The sequence below is a fragment of the Coturnix japonica genome, chromosome 1, assembly GCF_001577835.2.
Source record: "Coturnix japonica isolate 7356 chromosome 1, Coturnix japonica 2.1, whole genome shotgun sequence".
Classification (NCBI taxonomy): Eukaryota; Metazoa; Chordata; class Aves; order Galliformes; family Phasianidae; genus Coturnix; species Coturnix japonica.
Genome location: NC_029516.1, coordinates 82,254,554 through 82,274,449, shown reverse-complemented (window position 1 = coordinate 82,274,449; position 19,896 = coordinate 82,254,554). Strand labels below are relative to the sequence as shown.

General features: G+C 40.9%; 1 protein-coding gene across 15 annotated transcripts in view; it reads left to right on the top strand.

The window, feature by feature from the left end:
* The window catches only part of POU2F1 (POU class 2 homeobox 1), a 116,874-nt gene that overhangs the window by 45,333 nt on the left and 51,645 nt on the right, over positions 1 to 19,896 (top strand). For 12 of the 15 annotated variants that reach the window (XM_032448262.1, XM_015879208.2, XM_032448265.1 and 9 more), the window contains exon 2: positions 14,654 to 14,719. In XM_032448262.1, coding sequence (XP_032304153.1) covers positions 14,654 to 14,719 — 66 coding nt within the window. Of the gene's footprint in view, positions 1 to 1,305; positions 1,436 to 9,962; positions 10,219 to 14,653; positions 14,720 to 19,896 lie in introns of those variants that run through there. The other 3 variants (XM_015879225.2, XM_015879217.2, XM_015879247.2) reach the window with 3 other exon arrangements.

The following is a 19,896-nucleotide window of genomic DNA, read 5'->3' as shown; positions in this document are numbered from 1 at the left end:
AACGGGGAGATCAGTAGAATTGTAGAATCATGGAATGGCCTGGGTTGGAAAGGACCCAGTTTCAACCCCCTGCTATGTGCAGGGTTGCCAGCCACCAGTCCAGGCTGCCCAGAGCCACATCCAGCCTGGCTTTGAATGCCTCCAGGGATGGGGCATCCACAACCTCCTTGGGCAACCTGTTCCTGTGCGTCACCACCCTCTGGGTGGAAAACTTTCTCCTAATCTCTAACCTAAACCTCCCCTGTCTCAGTTTAAAATCATTCCTACTTGTCAGAAGGATGCAAATAGGAATGTCGTAAGTTACTTTAAAATCTGACACTCCATCTTTAGACTGAGACTTGGAAAGCTGAGACAGAATAGAGTTAAAATCAGAAATACTAAGCAGTACTTGTAAGAGATGCTGTTTTGTGGAAGATATGTACTGAACCAGAAGGATTTGTATTTGAAGTTCTATTTCCTTTCAGTTCAGTTTTCGTGATTATAATTTACTGGTTGATAGGCTTTTTCCAAGCGGTGCACTGTTGGTTAAACTTCAGTGCGTTGCAGAAGAAGAGAAAAGCTGTTTCCTTTCAGACATTGCTCCTGTTCTGTAAATAACAACTTAATTTTATGTGCTGAGTGGCTGTTAGACTAAGAGCATATCCATGCTTCTATTTTTCTGTATTAATCAAGGCAAAATGGATGTGCTTTTTAGATGTTTCCTTTAGGACATGCCATAATTGATGTTTCATTCATGGAGTGTTTAAACACTGTGGCCAATATGAAGCAGATACACCTTCTTTCCAATGGCCAGCTGTGCAAGTTGCTATGGGAACTCGGTGGGGACTGTCTGGAGATTACTGCTCTGGGGACCACACCTGGTTTATTTGCATTCAATTTAAGTTGGGGAAAATTCAGAGAAGAGGACTAGTAAGCAGGCAGAAAGGGCTTGTCACTTTGAGGCCGTCACATGGGGTGGGAGGCTGCTCTTATTCACGTTTCCTGCTGACCAGTGCAGGGATCTGAATGTCGCAGCCATTCGTGCGTTTTGTTGGCGTGGTGAGGCTTATTAGAAATGCGACGTCACAGGGGCTTTTTGGTATTATTCCCTCTTACTTAGCGTAATCCCAGTGAATTTGCCAACTTTCTTTGCCCGTATAATAATTAGTGTTACAGCACAGGTTTGTGAAGGCGGTATGGAACACGGGTCATGCAGCGTGTTACTGCAACTCAGTGCAATATTAAAATGTCAGTGCAATATAGAGTGTTGCTGTAGAGCTTAGCCTGACTTTTTTTTTCTGAACACTTAAATTGCTCTTTTTCCAGTGATGACTGTGAGAACTTCCTAAAGAAGGCTGTGGAACAATTTTCATTCAAGTCAGAAGCAGTGGTCAGCTAGCAGCTTTCAGACTGTTTGAGGCTGGATTTTTGTGGATTATGGCATCCTGGCACATAAGTACTTTGCTTCTTTCTTGCTACATTAACTTGCCTGTTGACTAAGACTGGACAAAAGCAATTATAACAGTGCTGTATGCTGACTGCTCTTTGTGCTTTTCACCTGCTGTTGCCCTCATACCATAGGGCTGACAAACCGCTCTAGCACCTTGCTGCAGGAATGTCTTAGTGTGGAGTATATGAAGTGTTTTCAGGACAGTGGGCTTAGAAGCTTTGAGAAATGTGAATCTTTGCTTGGGGGGGGGAGGGAAGGTGGAAATAACCTGAGAGTTAATGCAGATGACATCAGCATAGATCAGCTCTTTCCCTTTTTCCCTTAAAGGTTCAGATTCTCTGTAGTGATGCTGTTTGGACAGCATCTTGTTTATACATTACTAAGACATTAATGCAGTATACTTTTTATTTGTGATCGTTTAGCCTACTATGATGTTATAGAGTTATTAGTATCCTCTTCCAAATTCTTCAAAGCAATTCCTTAAATTTGGGGTTTTAGCATTCCAAGCCATGTCTATGCTACAAGGACTGGCTGGTACGATTGTAACTGTTACTCCTTTCTCTGTTAGCTTCTTGCCAGCACTCCCTGTTTTCTCAGCCTCTGTGCTGCCTTGGTGCTTCAGCGGGGAAGACCTTTCTGCCCATGGATCTGATAACTGAGCTGTGTGTTTTCTCCCTGCGATCACATTAGCACTAACCCAGCTCAGTTCTCCAGGTAGCGGTGCGGGAGGTGCAGCAGGACATTGGGTCTGGGGGCTGCGGCTCTGGGAGGAGCGCTGCCTTTTGCTGATGTAGCACTTGTCACCCACAGCTATAGCAGTGATTGACGCACGTGGTCCTACGGAGTTAAATAAGTACGATTTTTCATGTTTGGTTTTCCTATGAAAACAGTGAGATGCATATATAGAGTCTGTTTTAGTGAGGAATTGGTGAGTTAAGAGTTAAAGTCTTCTGGATATGACTTGAACGTTTTGTGTTGATCTGTTGATTTCTTTTACGCTGTGACTTGGGACTAAATAATGAATCTCCTCTGAAAGGACTCTTATCTGTCAGCTTGGTGCTTCTGATCAAAATAGGTTACAGAAACTGGGGCAGTGTGGGAAGACTTACCTGTGCTGCAGCTTGCTCTAAAAATAACCCATCCCTATCTTCGGTGGCGTGTGTCCACTTGCATGTAAACAAAACGTGCATGTCTTCCCAGCAAATGCTCTACAATCACAGCCGCAGGTGGCAGTGATGCCTCATGCCCTTCAGCTTTACTGCTGGTAATACAGTCCTTGTGGTGTTTCCTGGAAAAGCCAATCAGTGCCTTGTCTGCTTCAGCATAGCGTAGCTGCTAAAACTGACACAAGCGTGCTCGGGAACGTTTCCTGGAAGAGCTAATGTAGACAGTGCTCTGCATGTGTAGTGAAGGTGAGGTTTTTACAATCTGCTGCTCCTAAATTATAAATTAAAGACCCAGGTGCCCAGTAATTTTTTCTGATTGATAACAAATGCTATCATACGTTAGCTCTGACTAGCCCAAATGATAGCTGCTCAGTAGCTGTGCGTGTGGATGGAGCCAGAGTCTGCAGCGGGTAACTGCTGCTTCCTTCAGACCTCACATCTGGCAATCGTTGTTCCATTTGTAACAGACAAAGCCGCTTGTCTGGAATGTGGCCTTTCCCTCTTTAAGATCAAATAATTTAAGCTTCAGAAAGAGGCATTCTCATGACATATCTTGTAGTTCCTACAGGTGTTAATAGTGTCTGGATCAGTGTGCTGGGGGCACTAAAGCAATATCCTTCTGCAGATTGGAGGTAGTTATTACGGAAGAGATCAGAATCAGATTGTGCAAAGGATGGTGGTAACTGCAGAGCGGCTTCAGTTCCTATCGTGATCTGTTTTGCACGGGCTTTTTTCTCTATTAATTTGTTTGACACTCGGAATGCTGGCTAGAGCTAAATGCCACCTATGCGGATTTTGATGTATCCACTTGGCTCCGGCAGCAATCTTAATAAACTTAAGCTGGTGACTTTGATGTATCTATTTTGAGAGTGAGCTGTAGTGTATTTAATGACAGGTAGAGTGGAGTCTCTGAGATTTGAATTGAGCTGAATTGTATGGTTAAGTTATATATTGAATTAGTCTATTTTTTTGTAGAGCCCCCATTCATCAAGCTAGACTAGTTATTACCTCTTTGTCAAAGCGGGGAATGGAAGCAGAGCATTTGTAAAATGATTTTTATTTTGATTTCCAGGTGAGTTTTAAAATGATGCTGTTTATTTCTGAGCACCTGTTCTTGTTATGTGGGTGGACACGAGGTGGCAAGTGTAATGCTGTTGGAATGCACACACAGTGATATTTCAGAGATGTAACAAGTCATACAGCTGCTAAGGCAAATATTGCAGACAGTATTTAAGCGTGGCGTAATCAGTGTTCATATGTTATCAGACAAATTACTTGTGATTTATGGATTTGGGAGTAGTTATATTGCTCAAATGCTTTGTGTTTTTAATGTGTATTGCAATAACTTGTAGTTTACAGTCTGGATGCCATCTTTCTTGTTTGGTGTGTGTGAGGATAGGTGGCGGCAGAATACTAAGGGTGCCCCAATACAGCACAAGATGCAACAGCATCATGCATTCAAATGCATGCACAACACTTTCAGTAGATACCTCACATGCAGAGGGCACATTCCCATTAGTGCCATCCCATCATGCAGCCGGTAGAAATGACTGCTTCAAGGTGTGCAGTAGCTGCTGGTAAGAGCCCCAGGGGTTAGGTGCAAGTGTGGGCTGCCCATCCCTGCAAGGGAGGCCCCTCTGTGTGCCAGTTGCCACACAGCCCAAACTGCAGCCTCCCATAAAGGCCTGTATGCTCTCAAGGCTGTTTTATTCAGTTTCAGTACTGCTGTTGTGCTGATCTATGCCTTTAGATTGCTGCCTTTTTTTTTCTTTCCCTTCTGAAGTTTTACAGATGGTGTTCTTCAGCCCTCCCTTGTGTTGTGTTCATGTAACTTCACATCTGTCTTCATTGCGGTCTTTACTTCATGTGCTGTGGTACTCTTCTGAAAAGCAATGGCAGCCGTGAAAATCTTGTAATCAAATAAATAGAAAAGTTAGTTAATTAAACAATATGCATCTGCTCCGGGGCTTTAATATTTTACTGTGAAGTACTCAAATCTGACAAAGCAGTCATTTGAAGGGGAGGTGAGACCCACACCCGCGTCACTAACAAAACAAACCACCTCCAACAGGTGTCTCCCATCAAATATTAACTGCTGAAATTGTTTGTTTGTTTGTTTAATAACACAATGCCTGCGTAACACTGGAGTGCAGCTTTTCATGTGCAAGTTTAGTACAGGAATGAACATCGGTTCTAGTGTTTATAGATCCTCAGTTTGGATTTGGCAGTTTCAAAGGATGACTTGCACATGTTTATGCTATTTTTAGTTAAATTGGATGCAATGGAGTACTCTTCTGCAGCTATTCATAAGTGCAACTGTGCAGCAGCACTACAACAAATACAACGTGCTGGTTAAATAACACAAACTTGTTGTCAGAAGTGTGGTAGTTAAAGTTATGGATGTTTTTTTAGTTCTTCCTTTGAATTTAGTTCCTGAAGTCAGTGCTTATGATGTAGTGCTCAGTATAAAAATTAAAGCTAATAAAAATCCTCAAGTTATTATGTGAGAGTGATGAGAACTTTGAAAAGAGGACTGAAACATGACGTCTTAAATAGAAAATGTGAAGATCCAATGCATGCTACTCTTAAAATATTCCATGGCTCTAAGAAAACGTTATGACTGTTTTGTGGATCAAAGGTGGAGTTTTGAACATAAAGGGCTGTCTGTACAGTAGAATTACTAAGCTTGTGCTAAATTTATATCCAGTGCCTCTGAAAGCGCTCATAGTGAAACTTGTTTGTAGATGCAACGTGGATTCTTTCTTGTAAGCTGTGACTTGTGGGCAGTGAGAGGAGGGCTGAACTGTTCAGTTGATTCACTAGGATGATAGTAATAGACATCAGTTTCAAGCAAGGCTGAGTTTGCTTGTGAAAGCTGCTAAAGCGAAAATACTGCAGTTTCTGAATAAGGCTATTCCTTTAATTCTGCCTCTTCCACTACTCCCCTGTTATGTTTTTTCCTTCCTGTATGGTGGAACTATACTATAAGCATCTCATGACCACAGTTCTCTTCCTATAAAGATTACATAAACCATTATAGCGTGTGTTATCTGTGGACAAAAGTGAGATTTTAAACACACAAACAAACCCCTTTATATGAATATGTTTGGTACTTACGAGTGTCTCCTGTCCTGCACTGATAAGATGAATTAGCATTCCTGGCTTGCTGTCTGTGTGCTTAATTGTCTTCAAAAAAAGGTATGCAGTGTCATTTTGAAAGGCGCTTTGTGCAATGGAAAGTTTGAAAGGGTAGTTATGGTTTGAGTTGGAGAGAGAAGTAAAATTAGATGTAGGCTAAAATTTGAGTTCATAGCAATTGTATAATGACCTGTAATTCTTTAACAGGCCAATTTTATTTGACTTTTCCAGAAAAATACTCTTGGCTTTCAGAGTGAACTTAGCAGTTTTCACATAAAATCAGTTTTGTTAGCCAAAGTCAAAGGTGGTGGCTAAAATTAGAGCTTGGTCTGCAGCTCTGACCATGAACAGGCTGCTGTCTGTCTGTCCATAATTATCCTAAGAGGATTGTGCCAATGTTAATAACAGTTTATTTTTGTTGAAGCATGTGATTTAAAAAATATATATATTAATAGCACATTGAAGTTCTTTTGGACCAAAATTTTATTAGGTTTAATTTGCTTTGTGGAACAGGGACTTGGAAATGTCTTGAGTTAAAACACAGTAGCTTTGTATAATGTCAAATTGGAGCTAACTGTATCAACTGATCTTGGTTGTCATGATGTATAGAAAAAACAGCCATTCTCTGTGTGTTTGCATGTGTTGGTGGGATGCTTAGTCATGCACTGTTATAAAAGCTTTTGTGTCCAGTCATCTTCAGGATGAAATATACTGGTGCAGTAATGAAGGCAGTATGCTAACATGTTATGGTTAATACCATGTATTGTTCCACGTACACCATACAGAAGTGAAATGCGGTGTTGGTTTATTGGGCAGTCTTGCCATGTTCTGTCAGAAATCATGTCGGGAGTTTTGCAAAGGTCACACTTGTCACAGAGCTGCCTAGTGGCAGAAATGTCCTAGCTGTCACTGACAGTGTATAATAAATGATGTTTAACTAATATATGGAAGTATGCCTGTATAAAAGTTAAGGTGCTTTTTGTTGTTGTATAAAAGCTAAGTTGCCTTAAACTGTTCTGGTGAGTGTTGCTAATAACTTCGTTTTATCCCTTTAATTCTGTATTGTCTATGTAGTTCCATGTAGCTCCCTACCTTCTCCCCTGCCTTGACTGAGCTGACAGTCAGTGAATTGGCCATAATAATGAAAGATGCAGAAGGAATGAAACAGAAGATGTGGAACAAGTCTAACTAAAAGTTGTGTAAGCGGCAGAGGGAAATGCTATACTCTTTCCAAAAAAACAAGGTATCGAGTTATAATCACTGGAACTCCATAAATAGCAACAAATTGGTGGGAGAGACAGCAAAGCAGAAGCATTTAAGTGGGAGGATATGTGAAGAGGAGAACAGTGGAGGAGGAGTATTTCTGCAGCGTTAGACTGAAGATGCTTGGCATACCTGGCTCCATTATAGTGGACTTGGTTCCTTCATTCTTGCAGCAAATCATGAACAGAGTTGTGTGGAGGAAAAAAACAACAATGTCAGCGTTGCAGAATTGCTTGAAGAGAACTTCTGATATTTCTGTAGTTGCACAGGAAACTGAGAGTTTTCTTTTTCTTATCCTGAAAATGATCTAAGGTACCTTTGGAGGAAAAATAAAGACTATTGTGGGAAACTCACGGTGGTGTCTTGCTGAAATGTGAGTACCACAGGTGTGACTGGTTCAGGGTATGAATTAACTTTTTTGTATGAGAATCCAGAACGAGGCGGATGGCCAATGAGGTGGCAGAACCTGGATAGGAAAATAACCTTGGTTTGAGAGCAAGGTCCCCTCCCTGAACCCTTCTGTTTTGTTCTTCAGGCCTCCTTCAGAATCGTACTAGATAAATATTGTAATAGTGTGGCCTAGATAGAAAAATAGTGTTTTTGGCCAAAATTGTCAGAACTTCTGTAAAATACAAGATAATAAAATTATCAAAGAAGGAAGTGACCACTTGAAGAATTCTGTGGGGTTTTTTTTTTTTTTTTTTGCTAAGCTTAGTTTGAAAAGACATTTAAAAGGCCTTATTTAAATTAGCATGTCAGCAGAAGTTACAGTTGCAATATATGCTTGTTGGGGGATGGTACTTCTAAGAAAGATTGGTTGGGGGTATGGTCAGGAACAGGAAGAAAACTTCTGCCTTTTCCTTGTTAGCTGTCAGTGCAGTGTCAATAGAGCAGATGAGCAGCACAGTGGTATTGCAGAACACTTGCTGGCACTGCTTCAGGCTTATCCTTCCCTGGCCTTTATTTACTGCTTTATTATTCTGCTCTTGGTACAAGTCATCCATCACTACACATGCCTGCTTTAACGGTCACTTCCTGCCTTCGTGTGCTTCTGCTGCTGCACCTGTGTTCAAGTAGCTCAGTGCAAAGGGAATCTACAGGACAGCATTGTGGACCTGGCACCATGCTGCAGGCTGCCTCAGCTCAGCCACTGCTGGGTGGCTCCTGCTTCATCAAGTGTCACCGTCTGTCCAGGTTCTGCCGATGAAGCAAGGGGGTTATCTTAATGTATTCCAGAAGCAAGGGTGGAAGAGCAAGGTTTGGGAGCCACGGTGTGCCCCGGATGTCTACATGGGATACGTGGATGTCTAGGAAATACGTCTGAAGCAGGATGCTAGGGACAGGTAATTGGCACATGTTGTCTCCGTGCAGTTGGGTGTACATTCCCTTCTTGCAGTCTTCTTCAAGTGTGGATCACTTGTTAAATATATAGTGGGGAACATCTTGTGTTAAGTAGAGATATGAACCTGAACAGAAGAAGAGGTCAAGCGTGGAAACAAATTCCAGTCAGTGGCGGACAATCGAGAAGTCCCTTCTCTTGTGCACTCTTCTGTGGAGAGGTGGTGCTTGAGTTCCTTTCAAAAATGAGGAGAAAAGCACAGCTAACTTGGAGGAGGAAAAAAAAGAAGAATATCTTTAAATTCACATTAACATCGGGGAGTGGCCCAATCCTGCAGTCACTGGCGCTCATCGTCACACAATTTTTCCTGATCACAACACAGTCTAATAAAGATTGCAGTGTCCAAATTCCGCTTTAATTTTTTGCATTAATGTTCTTTCTGTTTCGGACAATGAGGTTGTAATGGAGCTATCTGAAATGGTTTAATCTAGCATGGTAGTTCTTTATTACATGTAGCTCTGTGGAACACTTCTGGAAAAGAGGATTGGGTCCTCCATAGGGCATAGTGTGTTCCCCAGCCCTTGATGCTTGCAACTACAGGTGATGCTTGCAACTACAAGTGGGCTCTGCTTATCATTGGGTGGTTCAGAGCCTCAGGCTTGGTGCATAGTGTCCTTTTCAGAACTCGTAGCTCCACAGTGAGCTTTGTTTGGTTATACTGTGTATGCTTGTGGAAGGGATTAATAATAAATCTGCTTTTTTTTTTTCTTTTTCTCTTGGAAGTCATTGGAAAGCAAAAAAATGAAATCTACTTTGATTTCACTTGGGATAGATTAGTGGGTGTCAAATATTACACAATACTTGACATACTCACTGCTGTTAACTTGGCTGTTGCAAAGGGATTACCAGATAATGAATCACCGGCCTCTTTAGTCATTTAGAGAGAATTGTGCTGCTTCCTTGCCCTGGTGTTCCTCTTTCCTGCCCAGGACCTTCTTGTGACAGCTCGTGTTACCATGTGGAAAACGCCACACAGATGTGCGGGCACCGGTTTGACAGCTCTGTGTTGGGCTCCTACCTTGCTAATTGTTTTCTTGGGATTATTTGGTTTGTGCAGAAAGCTTTTTCCAAATCCCCTTTATTACCCAAGTTATTGTTGCCAGCAGGAATAAGATTAAAGGTGCTTAAGTCTGTAGAGTTGTTTCTAATTTGTACGTGTCATTTCAGTGGCATTTTAACAAAACTCCGTCTCTCTCCCCTCGCTGCTCCCCTGTGGTACTGTGCTCGAGTTAGGGCTGAGAAGCCAAGCTATTGGAAGAAACTTCATTTTGTTCCCTAATTATTATGCTGGCACTCGGGAGATAATTTTTCCCTTCATGCACTGCCAATTAATATGCAAATGAGCTGATAAATATTTATACCGAGATTTAAATTATGCAGGGAGCGCTTTCGGTGTACTCTGCAAATGAATTGTTCATGGACTTCAAAGTGCTGGCTGCTGTGCTAACGAGGGGAGATTTGCATAAGGCCCTAATCAGGCGCATACTGATTAAGCTTCATTATGGAAACTGCCAGCTGCAATCTTTGTTTCTATTTTATTACAAAAAGGGGAACTTTTCACGCTTCAGTCGCCTTGACAATGTCAGACACTGCTAGTAGGAGAGACTAAAACTCCACAGAGCAACTGAAGTTTCGCTGTTCAGTTGAAGACTGCTATGGTGTAACTGAAGTTGTATTTCTTCCCCCACCTCCCCGCTCCCTTTCTTGTGCCGTTGAGAGCAGTGGTGTAGATTTGATAGAAATTGCCATTCTCCTTTTCCTTGGACTGTCTGAACCTGTAGAGGATACCACAGCAATGCTGGACTGCAGTGACTACGTTCTAGGTGGGTACCAGCTCAGCTCTTTCTTATAAGCGTTTAATATGGAAATAGAGGGTGTGAGGTTGACTATGCATAGAGGCTTAATCACATATGCAGAGGCAGAGAAGGTGCTTGTAAGGCTGAAGCTCACCAGTGCATCGGCAGTGAGGAGCTGCCTGATATATATGTATTGTATGTATCTATACCGGAGAAATAACTTAATTTTATTCTCCCCTTTCCCTCGTTCCAGGAGAATTCTTTTCCTCTGCACTGAGGAGGCTTGCTGTTAAGCTTAGGCGATAGTGATGCAGACCTTATGCTTCTTGGATTTCAATGTGAGAAGCACTTAGCTTCTAATAAACACTGGGACTTAAGACTTGACTTGCATGTCTGTATGTTTCAAATGTTAAAACATGAAAATGAGTAAGAGAGTTGCAGTCTCCAAGAATTTACTGGCTGTATCGAGCCATTCCCCAACAGAATATATGTTATGTCTGTGTATTTTTAATGTAATAGCAAGGTTCTTCGTGCGTAATAGAAAATAAGGTGGAGTCCACAGTGGTTGCCATTGATACCGTTGCAAGCTGTGCCTAAGGTTACTGGGAATAATGTATTTCCTGAGCTGAGATTTCATCAGGACCGCTGAACAGGCATGCCATAATTTCTTCTAAATCTTGCTTTAAGTTACTTGCAAGAAACTGATAATCCCACTTTTCCAAGAGATTTTATTTATTTTCAAGGCTCTTTCCCTGGAGCTAAATGTATTGATTTTTATTTTTACATGCATTATATCTGTTTTTTAAAGAGTATTTTTTTGGATGGTAAATTTTAATGCAGACACCTGAATATTCGTTTATGAACATAAAAAGGTTTTCTGAAAATGAATTTCTACTTTAAACCTTCAAGGGAGTTCTTGGTATGTTTTCACCCATGTTGAACTTTGTTTTTTTTCCATGTGTGTCACCGAATCATTTTTGCTGGTTCTGTCGGAGTATTAGGTACTTTCACTTCAGGTGAAAGGAAACAGTGAGTGAGGTACTGGTTAAGATGCAGTGTTTTGCTAGGTCTGCATAGATCCTAATGCAGCAGACTGTTCCCACGCCCTCTGCTTCCTTCTGTGTGCCTTCTGAGACATGCTGAGGGGCTGTGGGAGCGCGGCACGGCACTGCCAGCATGGCACAGTGCTGCCTGGGTTCGCCTGCGAGAGCTGGATCTCAATCACGCACCTGCTGCTTTCGATCCTCCTCCTGCGGAGTGTGCTGCTCAATGAGGTTGGCAGAAGTTATAGCCCAGAGCCTTTATTTAAAACACAGCTAAAGTCTGAAGGGAGGAAAAAGGATGAGGGCGTCAGGACTTTTTTTTAGCTCACTTCATTTGTTTATTCCTTTAAATCTGAAGCAGAAGTCTTATGAGTACGTATAAACTCTGTGTGTGTGTGTGACATAGTGGATCTGTAGGCTTACTACCCTGCAGATACGTCTGTTTTGCTGGTGGCAGTTTTGTGCTTCAGATGTGTGTGTCATACCATTTGCAATGGAAATAGCTGCATTGTTCGTGATGCTTTACATGCAGAAGGCCCACAGATTGAGCAAGAAATAGTCAGCTGGTGAAATAATGGATGCCATCCTTCGTTCAAATACAAGCAGTGCTAGAAAGATGTTTTGGCACCCAACTTGCTGATTTTTTCACAGTGATGACATTTGAGGTCTCTCGGGGTCAATCCTTGCAATGAAATATTTGTCAGGTGGACACGCTGTTGCTACTTGAGTAAACTTAATTTATCTGTCTAGTATTAGTGAACACTGCAAACCTTTTTTTTTTTAAAAAAAAGGTTTTTTTTAAAAAAAAAGAAGTTTATTTTACAGTACTCCAACAGAAGTAGTCACCTCTTGCTTTATGACAAGAGTTCTGCTTTTGTCCTGAACAGATGTGCTTGTTGTGCAAGAAGTTGGGTAGCGGTGCTTGCAGTGTTGTGTGTAGGACAGTTGCCGCCCTGCCCCTAGGTGCAGCTTGATGCCAATGTGGTATCATGCCTGCTGGCTCTAATACTTCAGATTCTGCAGTCAAGTAGCCCAGGAGTCCCTTTGATTTTTCTCTTGAGAAGAGCTTCCTGAAGTCCTTGAGCAAGTGGATCCTGTGTTGTTCAGGGGTGATCTGTTAGACTGTAACTTCCACTCAGTGGTCAATGCTATTGTGAGCTCAGGCTATCCTGCTCTGAGCCTAAGAAGTATATCCTACCTCTACTAGCTCTGTAAGTTAGCCTGCTTTCATGGCAAGGTATGTTGGCTTTGGAGCCCATCTTGCTCATGTTGCTGTTGGACAAGCACTCTTCGTGTCTGTGTCCAAATAGAAGTCTCCTGCCCAGTGTTTTCTGAAGCCAAGCACATTTCAGTAGCCAGCTGCGAGTGAAGGAGCAGATTAGTGATGTTTATCAAACAAAGGTTGCCTGTAATTGCTTCAAACAAATGTGCTGTTAACACCCCCAGTATACTCATTTAAGGTGCATGCAACTACTACATTAAAACAAACACAGATTGTTTTTCATGCAGACCCACCAGCAGTGTGCGGCACATCAAAACAGCCTATTTCCTGTGTAGTCTGTGGGAGACTCTTCTCAGTTTGTAGAGCATTAAGTGTTGCTATCCAAATGTGGAAAATGGCCAAAAAAAAGAGAAAAAAAAAAAAAGCGGAGAAGTTGTAGGTTCTGTTCCTACAGCCTTAGTGAAGCCGTGATCTGGGCTGTACCTTGAAGCAGTGGTGGTGAAAATCAGAGCAGGATGTCAGCCTTGTGCTGAAATGTGGGCCAGAAGTGTTCAGCTGGGATGGTTCTCACTTGTTCCCCGTTTCAAAAGGCATTTTAATGAGTTTGCCTTCATGCTGAAAGAAATGTTTATAAGGGTTCACGTCTGAAGCCAATGCAGGTATCTTTTATACTTAGCTAACGTTTACAATATTTAATCATGGCTGTTGGAACTTGCTATGAAGAGCTGATACTTTGGAGAGGTTGAAGTAACTTGATGGGGCAGATTCATTTGTTACCACCCTCTGGGTTTTCGAGGCCCCACTTGGATCAACTGCAGCAGTTGTTTACATGGAAAATTACAGTAGTTTTAAAAATACTGACATGTCTTAGTGTTTTCTAACTGTGCTTTGGAGTTTTCCTAATGACTTTTACTGTTTCTCTCTTGTAAGCTGCATTTCTAACTAGTTCCTCCCTCTTTCAACCCATTACACCTAGACAAGTTCCATTGCAGCTCCTGTTTTGTTTCAAGCACTGCCCAAGTGCTCATTGCTTCCATTGATTCATACTTTTATTCTTCCTCTGCTGTTGCTCCTGGCTTTGATATTCCAAGGAACAGTTTTCCTCTAAGCAGCAGATGATAGCACATGGTCCATATTCACACCTCCAGCTCTTCTAGGCTGTCGAGAAATGGAGAGGCTGGGCGTTCTTGGAAATACCTGGGGAAGATGCAGGAGTTAATACTGTTATTGTGTTCCTCTTGAGCCCGTTGGTGTTTTGTAGATGATTGCTTTGATGAAAGAAGTAACCTTTTAAGCTTCTAGCAAGAAAATTTCCTGAAGTTGATGTTTGTTTTGAGCTCCTTGAGCTTGTGTTTAACAGGTTATGGGAATGGAAGAACGTACTTTAGAATTTGCTTGTGCTTCACTTTATGAATTAGTCTGTCTTGAGATTCTTATATAATTTTGGTTTGCATTAATGTGGCACATTAATGTGGCTGGTAGCTAGGAAGGAGGAGGTAATAAGTTGTAGAGCTGAAGCTGTGCACAGAGCATCTGTATAGCTTCCTATATAAGGGAGCTGTATTCTGTCTGCCATCTGGAGAGGTTCTGTGTTGTGCAGTATTCACCTGACAAGCTTTCAGATCCAGAGCAGGTTATTCAGTAGGTTCATCTATTGGGAGGAGGAGGAGAAATATGTTACGTATTTGTAGAGTTTTGCATGAATATATAGAAAATATTAAATTTAATATTAGTGGCATTCCCGTAAAATAAAACTGTTGTTTTAGATAAATAGCATCTATTCACATGTAATGACTGAACATAGGCCTTGGTGGTGGTCGGACTTAATGTTTTTGAATCTTTTCATAATTGTTCCTTCCTTTTTATTTTTTTTTCCCTTTGTTTCTCGATTTTGCTGTACTGAAAACTAAGCTCTGCCTGTCCTTGCCTTCCAGCATGCTGTTTTTATTCCCCAGCACTATGCTTTTACCAGTCAACAATGAGATACAAGATGTTGAAACTGTATTTATCTAGAAAACTCAATATTATGCTCTGCTTCTGATGATTCTTTGTGTTATAAAATAAGCTGAATTAGAGAAAATTACATATTGAATTCAGTACGTTCTGTATATCTCTAGGACAAGAAGATATAATTAGGTTTATGTAGCTTTTTTTTTTGTTGTTGTTCATCACTGTATCTTTTTCTGTTTTTATGCAGACTCAAGAATGAACAATCCGTCAGAAACCAGTAAACCATCAATGGAGAGTGGAGATGGGAACACAGGTAAGAAATGATTAATTGATACACAGGTGTTTTTATCATTGAATTAAATGGATAAGCAAAAAAATTTTTTGCCAGTTTACAGGAACAGCAACAACAACAAAATACATTGTGGAGGAGAACTCCCAAAAAACACGTGTAGAATTTGATGGCAGAGATTGTTCCTACATCTGCTGTTTTTAGAGACCTGAGAACACCATGTCCCTGTACCAAAACCAAGTCCTTAGCCATATTTGTATGTAGGGCGCTACTCATGCACTTACCAGTATAAGATTCTCCATTCCTCCTTCTTGTTTGCAATGCTTTTGATATGATGAAAAATCCTGTGGTGATAGCCACTCTCTATAAAGTCATCCCATTCTTCCCTGTCAGAAGAATGCATCCTTGACATATCTAACTCCGTTATTTATTTTGAGGCTGTTATATTCTCTGGCAGATGTGGGCCATTGGCTGATCTTGTTTCCATTTCAGACTTCAGTCGAGGCTACAACTGTTCTCAGGAACAAGGCAAAGGAAGAAAGCATCATCATTTCTCAACGTTAAAAAAAAACAGCAGACTTTTCTGTAATGTATTCATGTGTTAGAATAGACTCGTTTGACTGGGATAGAATAGGCTTTGTGTCACAGCTACCGTCTTCTGCGCATCATTGAGATGAGACCAATTTATAACCAGTTTTATAGGTTTAAGTCACTAGAACTCAGTCATGCTGTCTCATGTCTTAATTCTTTTCTGCAGATAACTTAGGGTTCGTTTTGGAAATGAGAATCAACTACTCTGAATAGGCATTAAATAGTTTAACTGAACTCAGAATGCTCTCTGAGCTCTGGGTAAACATTTGGGGAGAAGAAATGAGAAGGAACTACTTGTGTTGAGGGAATTTTTAGTTGCCTCGTGTAAGAAAATGGTTTTCTTCATTTTTATTCAGTAATAAGCGTTGTTCTTTCAACTTTGGGGTTGTTCTGAAATTTATAGAATCATAGAATTACCCAGGTCGGAAAAGACCTTGAAGATCATCAAGTCCAACCGCAGCCTAACCATAGTACCCTAACTCTAACAACCCACTGCTAAATCATGTCTCTGAGCACCACATCCAAACAGTTTTTAAACACATCTCAGGATGGTGACTCAACCACCTCCCTGTGGAGCCTATTCCAGTACTTAACTACCCTTTCTGTAAAGAAGTGTTTCCTAATATCCAACCTAAACTTGCTCCGGCACAACTTGAGGCCATTTCCCCTCATCCTGTCACTTGTCACTAGTGAGAAGAGACCTGCCCCACTCTCACTGTAAGAACCTTTCAGGTGCTGGAAGAGGGCGTTAAGGTCTCCCCTCAGCCTCCTTTTCCCCAGACTAAACAGCCCCAGCTTCCTTAGCCTCTCCTCATAGGCCTGATTCTCCAAGCCCTTCACGAGCATCGTTGCCCTTCTCTGAACCTGCTCCAGTACCTCCATACCTTTCCTGTGCTGAAGTGCCCAAAACTGAACACAGTACTCGAGGTGAGGTCTCACCAATGCCAAGTACAGGGTAGGATGACTTTCCTAGTCCTGCTCACCACACCATTCCTGATACAAGGAATGTGTTATAATTTACTTTATTCTACTGTTTCCTCATTCTTTGAGCAAGGCTTTAGTAGAGATAACAGTGACTGAATGTTCGTGATGCTGATCTGAGAGGCTGGATGTTTTCTGTCGTAGATGGTATCAGTCAGAAGGAAATCAGCTCACTTACTGGTGTATTTCTGGATACTGGCATCTCTGTTTCTGTACTTTCTGTTGTATTTTGTAATAGGGGAAATATCGGTAACATATATTAAAAACATTATTTAAGTCTTCTTAGCATGGCTTATAACTTTATTTCAACAAATGAACAGACTGGAGATGTAGGCAACATCAAGAAAATGCTTTGAAATATCTTTTTTTCAATTGAATTGTTGTATCTGGAGCATGTATATAAACATCTGAGAAAATTCCAACTTGCTGCTTTGTGTGACCACAGTTCAGTGTACACTTTCTCAGGAGCCATCCCTGATGCGCTGAAGTACATCTTCAGCTGGCAGCTTCTACCTCAACTGAATTCCTTCAGAGCGGGGCATACTTCATTTGGAGATAGTCCATTATCACAGAAGTGTAATGTCTGCTTTAGCACAACTCTGGTTTTGCTGCCCTGGGCAAGTACTTAATCAGTGTGAAGATGATGGTCATGGTATAAAGAAAGGATGGATTTGTAAAGCTCCATGTAGATGCTTTCATCACAAATGAGAGTAAAGTGTTTATTTTTTTTATATATTATAATGCTAACATTATAACAAAAGCTTGACTCTTAGTGGCATTTAGACCTTATGCAAATATCACTTCTGTAACTTAAATGTTCCTGGTCAATTATTTCAAATTTATTTCCTGATTTATTTTATTTTATTTATCAACACTACAGCAATCTAGGAATTTTGAGAGCTCTTTGTTCTGTAATCATTGCTCTGTTTTCAAACACAGTGCCCATAAACTACTGGAGGTAGTGATTGACACTTGTGACATTCTTTTGGTGCTCAAGCATCAGTTGCATTAGTCAACAGACAAATGTTAAGCCCTCAAAGGAGTAGTCATGGGATGTGATTTAGACTTTTGATCAGTGTGTTTGAATTGTGGTTCTGGGCTCCACATATACTTAGTGAAAAGAAGTCAGATAAGATGGTAAGGGACTGGAAGTGCCATTGATTGATTGTCTAGGGAGCATAGGCTCTGATATTAAATGCAAAAAGATTTTTATGGGCGCTGATTCTCGTAACTTTTCATTAATTGTCTTCTTCCCAGTAACGTTTGTAAATCATTTAACTCTATTGTGTAAGCATTGCTTGTCTGTCTGCTGATCCAAAGTGGATGTTTGGGTCATTCCTGTTTTCAGTGCAGTTAGTTTGATGCAGTTTGGTAAAGATGGCTTAACATCAAAAGTTCTGAATTTAAGTTCCATGGAAGTTAACAAACTAGATTTTGTGCTTTTAATGCTATTTAAGGAACAAAGTAAAGTTCCCTGAAACTGGACACAATAAAACATTGAAACAGATTTTAACTTTGTGTACTAATTTGACTCATCTCTTAAGCACCTTAAAAATTAAATTGTATTTCAGATGAATAAAAAACAACAGTAAAAGTCTTGGTTAGTGCAGGAGTTGTTGGCCAGATGTTTTCACAAGAGGGTGAATTGATGAACTGTTATTCAGTATTGCAGAATTACACAACTCTTTTCCAGCTTTCATAGGGGGATGAACAGGTAATTTAGTATCTACCTGAAGGAAGAGAGAGAGAAGGGCAAAACCCTGCCATGTAGAAATACCGATAGCCTTTTTTGTTTCCTTTCTGTATGTTACAGCATACAACTATACAGAACAGTTCTTTTTTTTCCTTGTTTAATGAGTGTTCTTAAAAGCTGTTAATGCAGTAGTATGAAAACCAAGGTTAATGTCTGTGAAAGCTGTAGTTTTAGGACATACATTGATAAAATAGCAAAATGATATTTGAAAGAAGGATTCTAGATATTCTTATTTGCATTGCTTCATTTTCTGAGGTTGAATTTCCAGTTTCTATAAGAGAATCTATGGGAAAGGGACTGCAAAGTGTTTCTGATTTTCTTTTTAACTGTGAGAATTCTGGGCACATATAACTACTAAACTTTTTATTTAATGACATAGACAAGGAAACACCAATTCCTGGGTACTGGGCATTTATCACAGGACAGATGGGGAAATGTACTGTCAGTGCTGCAGGATGTTTTCAAGAGCACATTGCAGATGTGTGCTCAAGTTGGTTTTGAAATATTCCTCCTCACTGTTTGTCTTCCTTTCATAAGAACTTTCTCGCACCCTATTCTGCATCTCTCCAGAGCTGTAGTCCATCACTCATCTTGCTTTCTTGAACCGTTTGCAAGGCCCAGAATAAATTCTGATGGTTGTGGTCTTAATATCTTGAAGCGTGTTCTCCTGACTGCTGTTTCTCAGCATGTTCCTCCTTCCTGCTCCATTTGGCCCTGTGTTTATCCTTAGGAAGTGTGATTGGAAAACAGTAAACACTGATTCAAACTCAGGCTGATGTGGTACTTTATGTTCTGTTCCGCTCCCTGGGGTGGCCTTAAATGAGACAGTTCAGAGATCTGATTTGGCTGAAAAGCGACTGCACTTACTATTAGTCTTCATCCAAACCAGTTCTCTGAAGTAATTAACCACATAGCTGAGTTTATGCCAGAATCTGGAGATGCTTAAGTTGCACTGGACTTGGGTTGTAAGGGTGGAACTACATCTTAATGCTTGATGTGATCTAACAACTTGCTGGAGTGGGGGAGGCTTTTCTCCTTGCCGTCACCTCTCTGCCCTCTCCTGCTTTCTGTCTGCTGCTTGTCAGACCCTAAGCCGAAGTTAGTTTTTTCTGTTGGTTCAGTAGGATGAATTGACTTGGTCTTACAGGAAAGGGAACAGTTAATGTAAAGGATTTTCTACTCCATTAGCAACATGAACTCACTTGCTTCTGTGCCCATGAACTATCAGAAGGAACAGAACAGTGACAACATGCCTGTATGCAAGAACATAAGGGAGGTGGAAGACTGAGACTTCCCACTCCCACCTCTTTGATGTTGGTGAGTTATTGATCAGTTCTAGCAGTTATGAAGACATGTGATGGAGATGAGAATGACATAAATATCTGTGTTAAAATCTGTTGTTATGTTGTTGTTCTTAATTTTTTTCTTGCATTTAGCTCTTACCTTGAGCAAAAGCAGCACTCTGGTCCTTTCGTGTTCTTACAATTAGTGACCTTTTGATTCAGATAGCTCCATTTTCCAGTCTCTTTATGAGATTTCTTGGATTCCATAGGAGTGCTGTTGCATCCTTCTGAGCACCTTAAGAGCAAAACCTGTGAACCTCTCAACTCAAAGTTCATTTTCCCTGCTGTTCTTCAGAAGATGTGGGCATCCTCTGATAAATGTGAGAAACATTGGCAGCGTTCTTTCCAAAACTAAGGCTGCATCCAAAGGGGAATGGGCCTTCCAGATACCAAAGAAAGCTTAAGATGCAAGTAGAACAGAGTAAACCGGTTTTTGCTTAAAGTTGAGATTTGGATGGCATGGGGAGAAGGAGCTGTAGTCCTTTAAGAGCTGATTTAAGGGAAATGTTATATTCTCTTGATACCATTCTAAA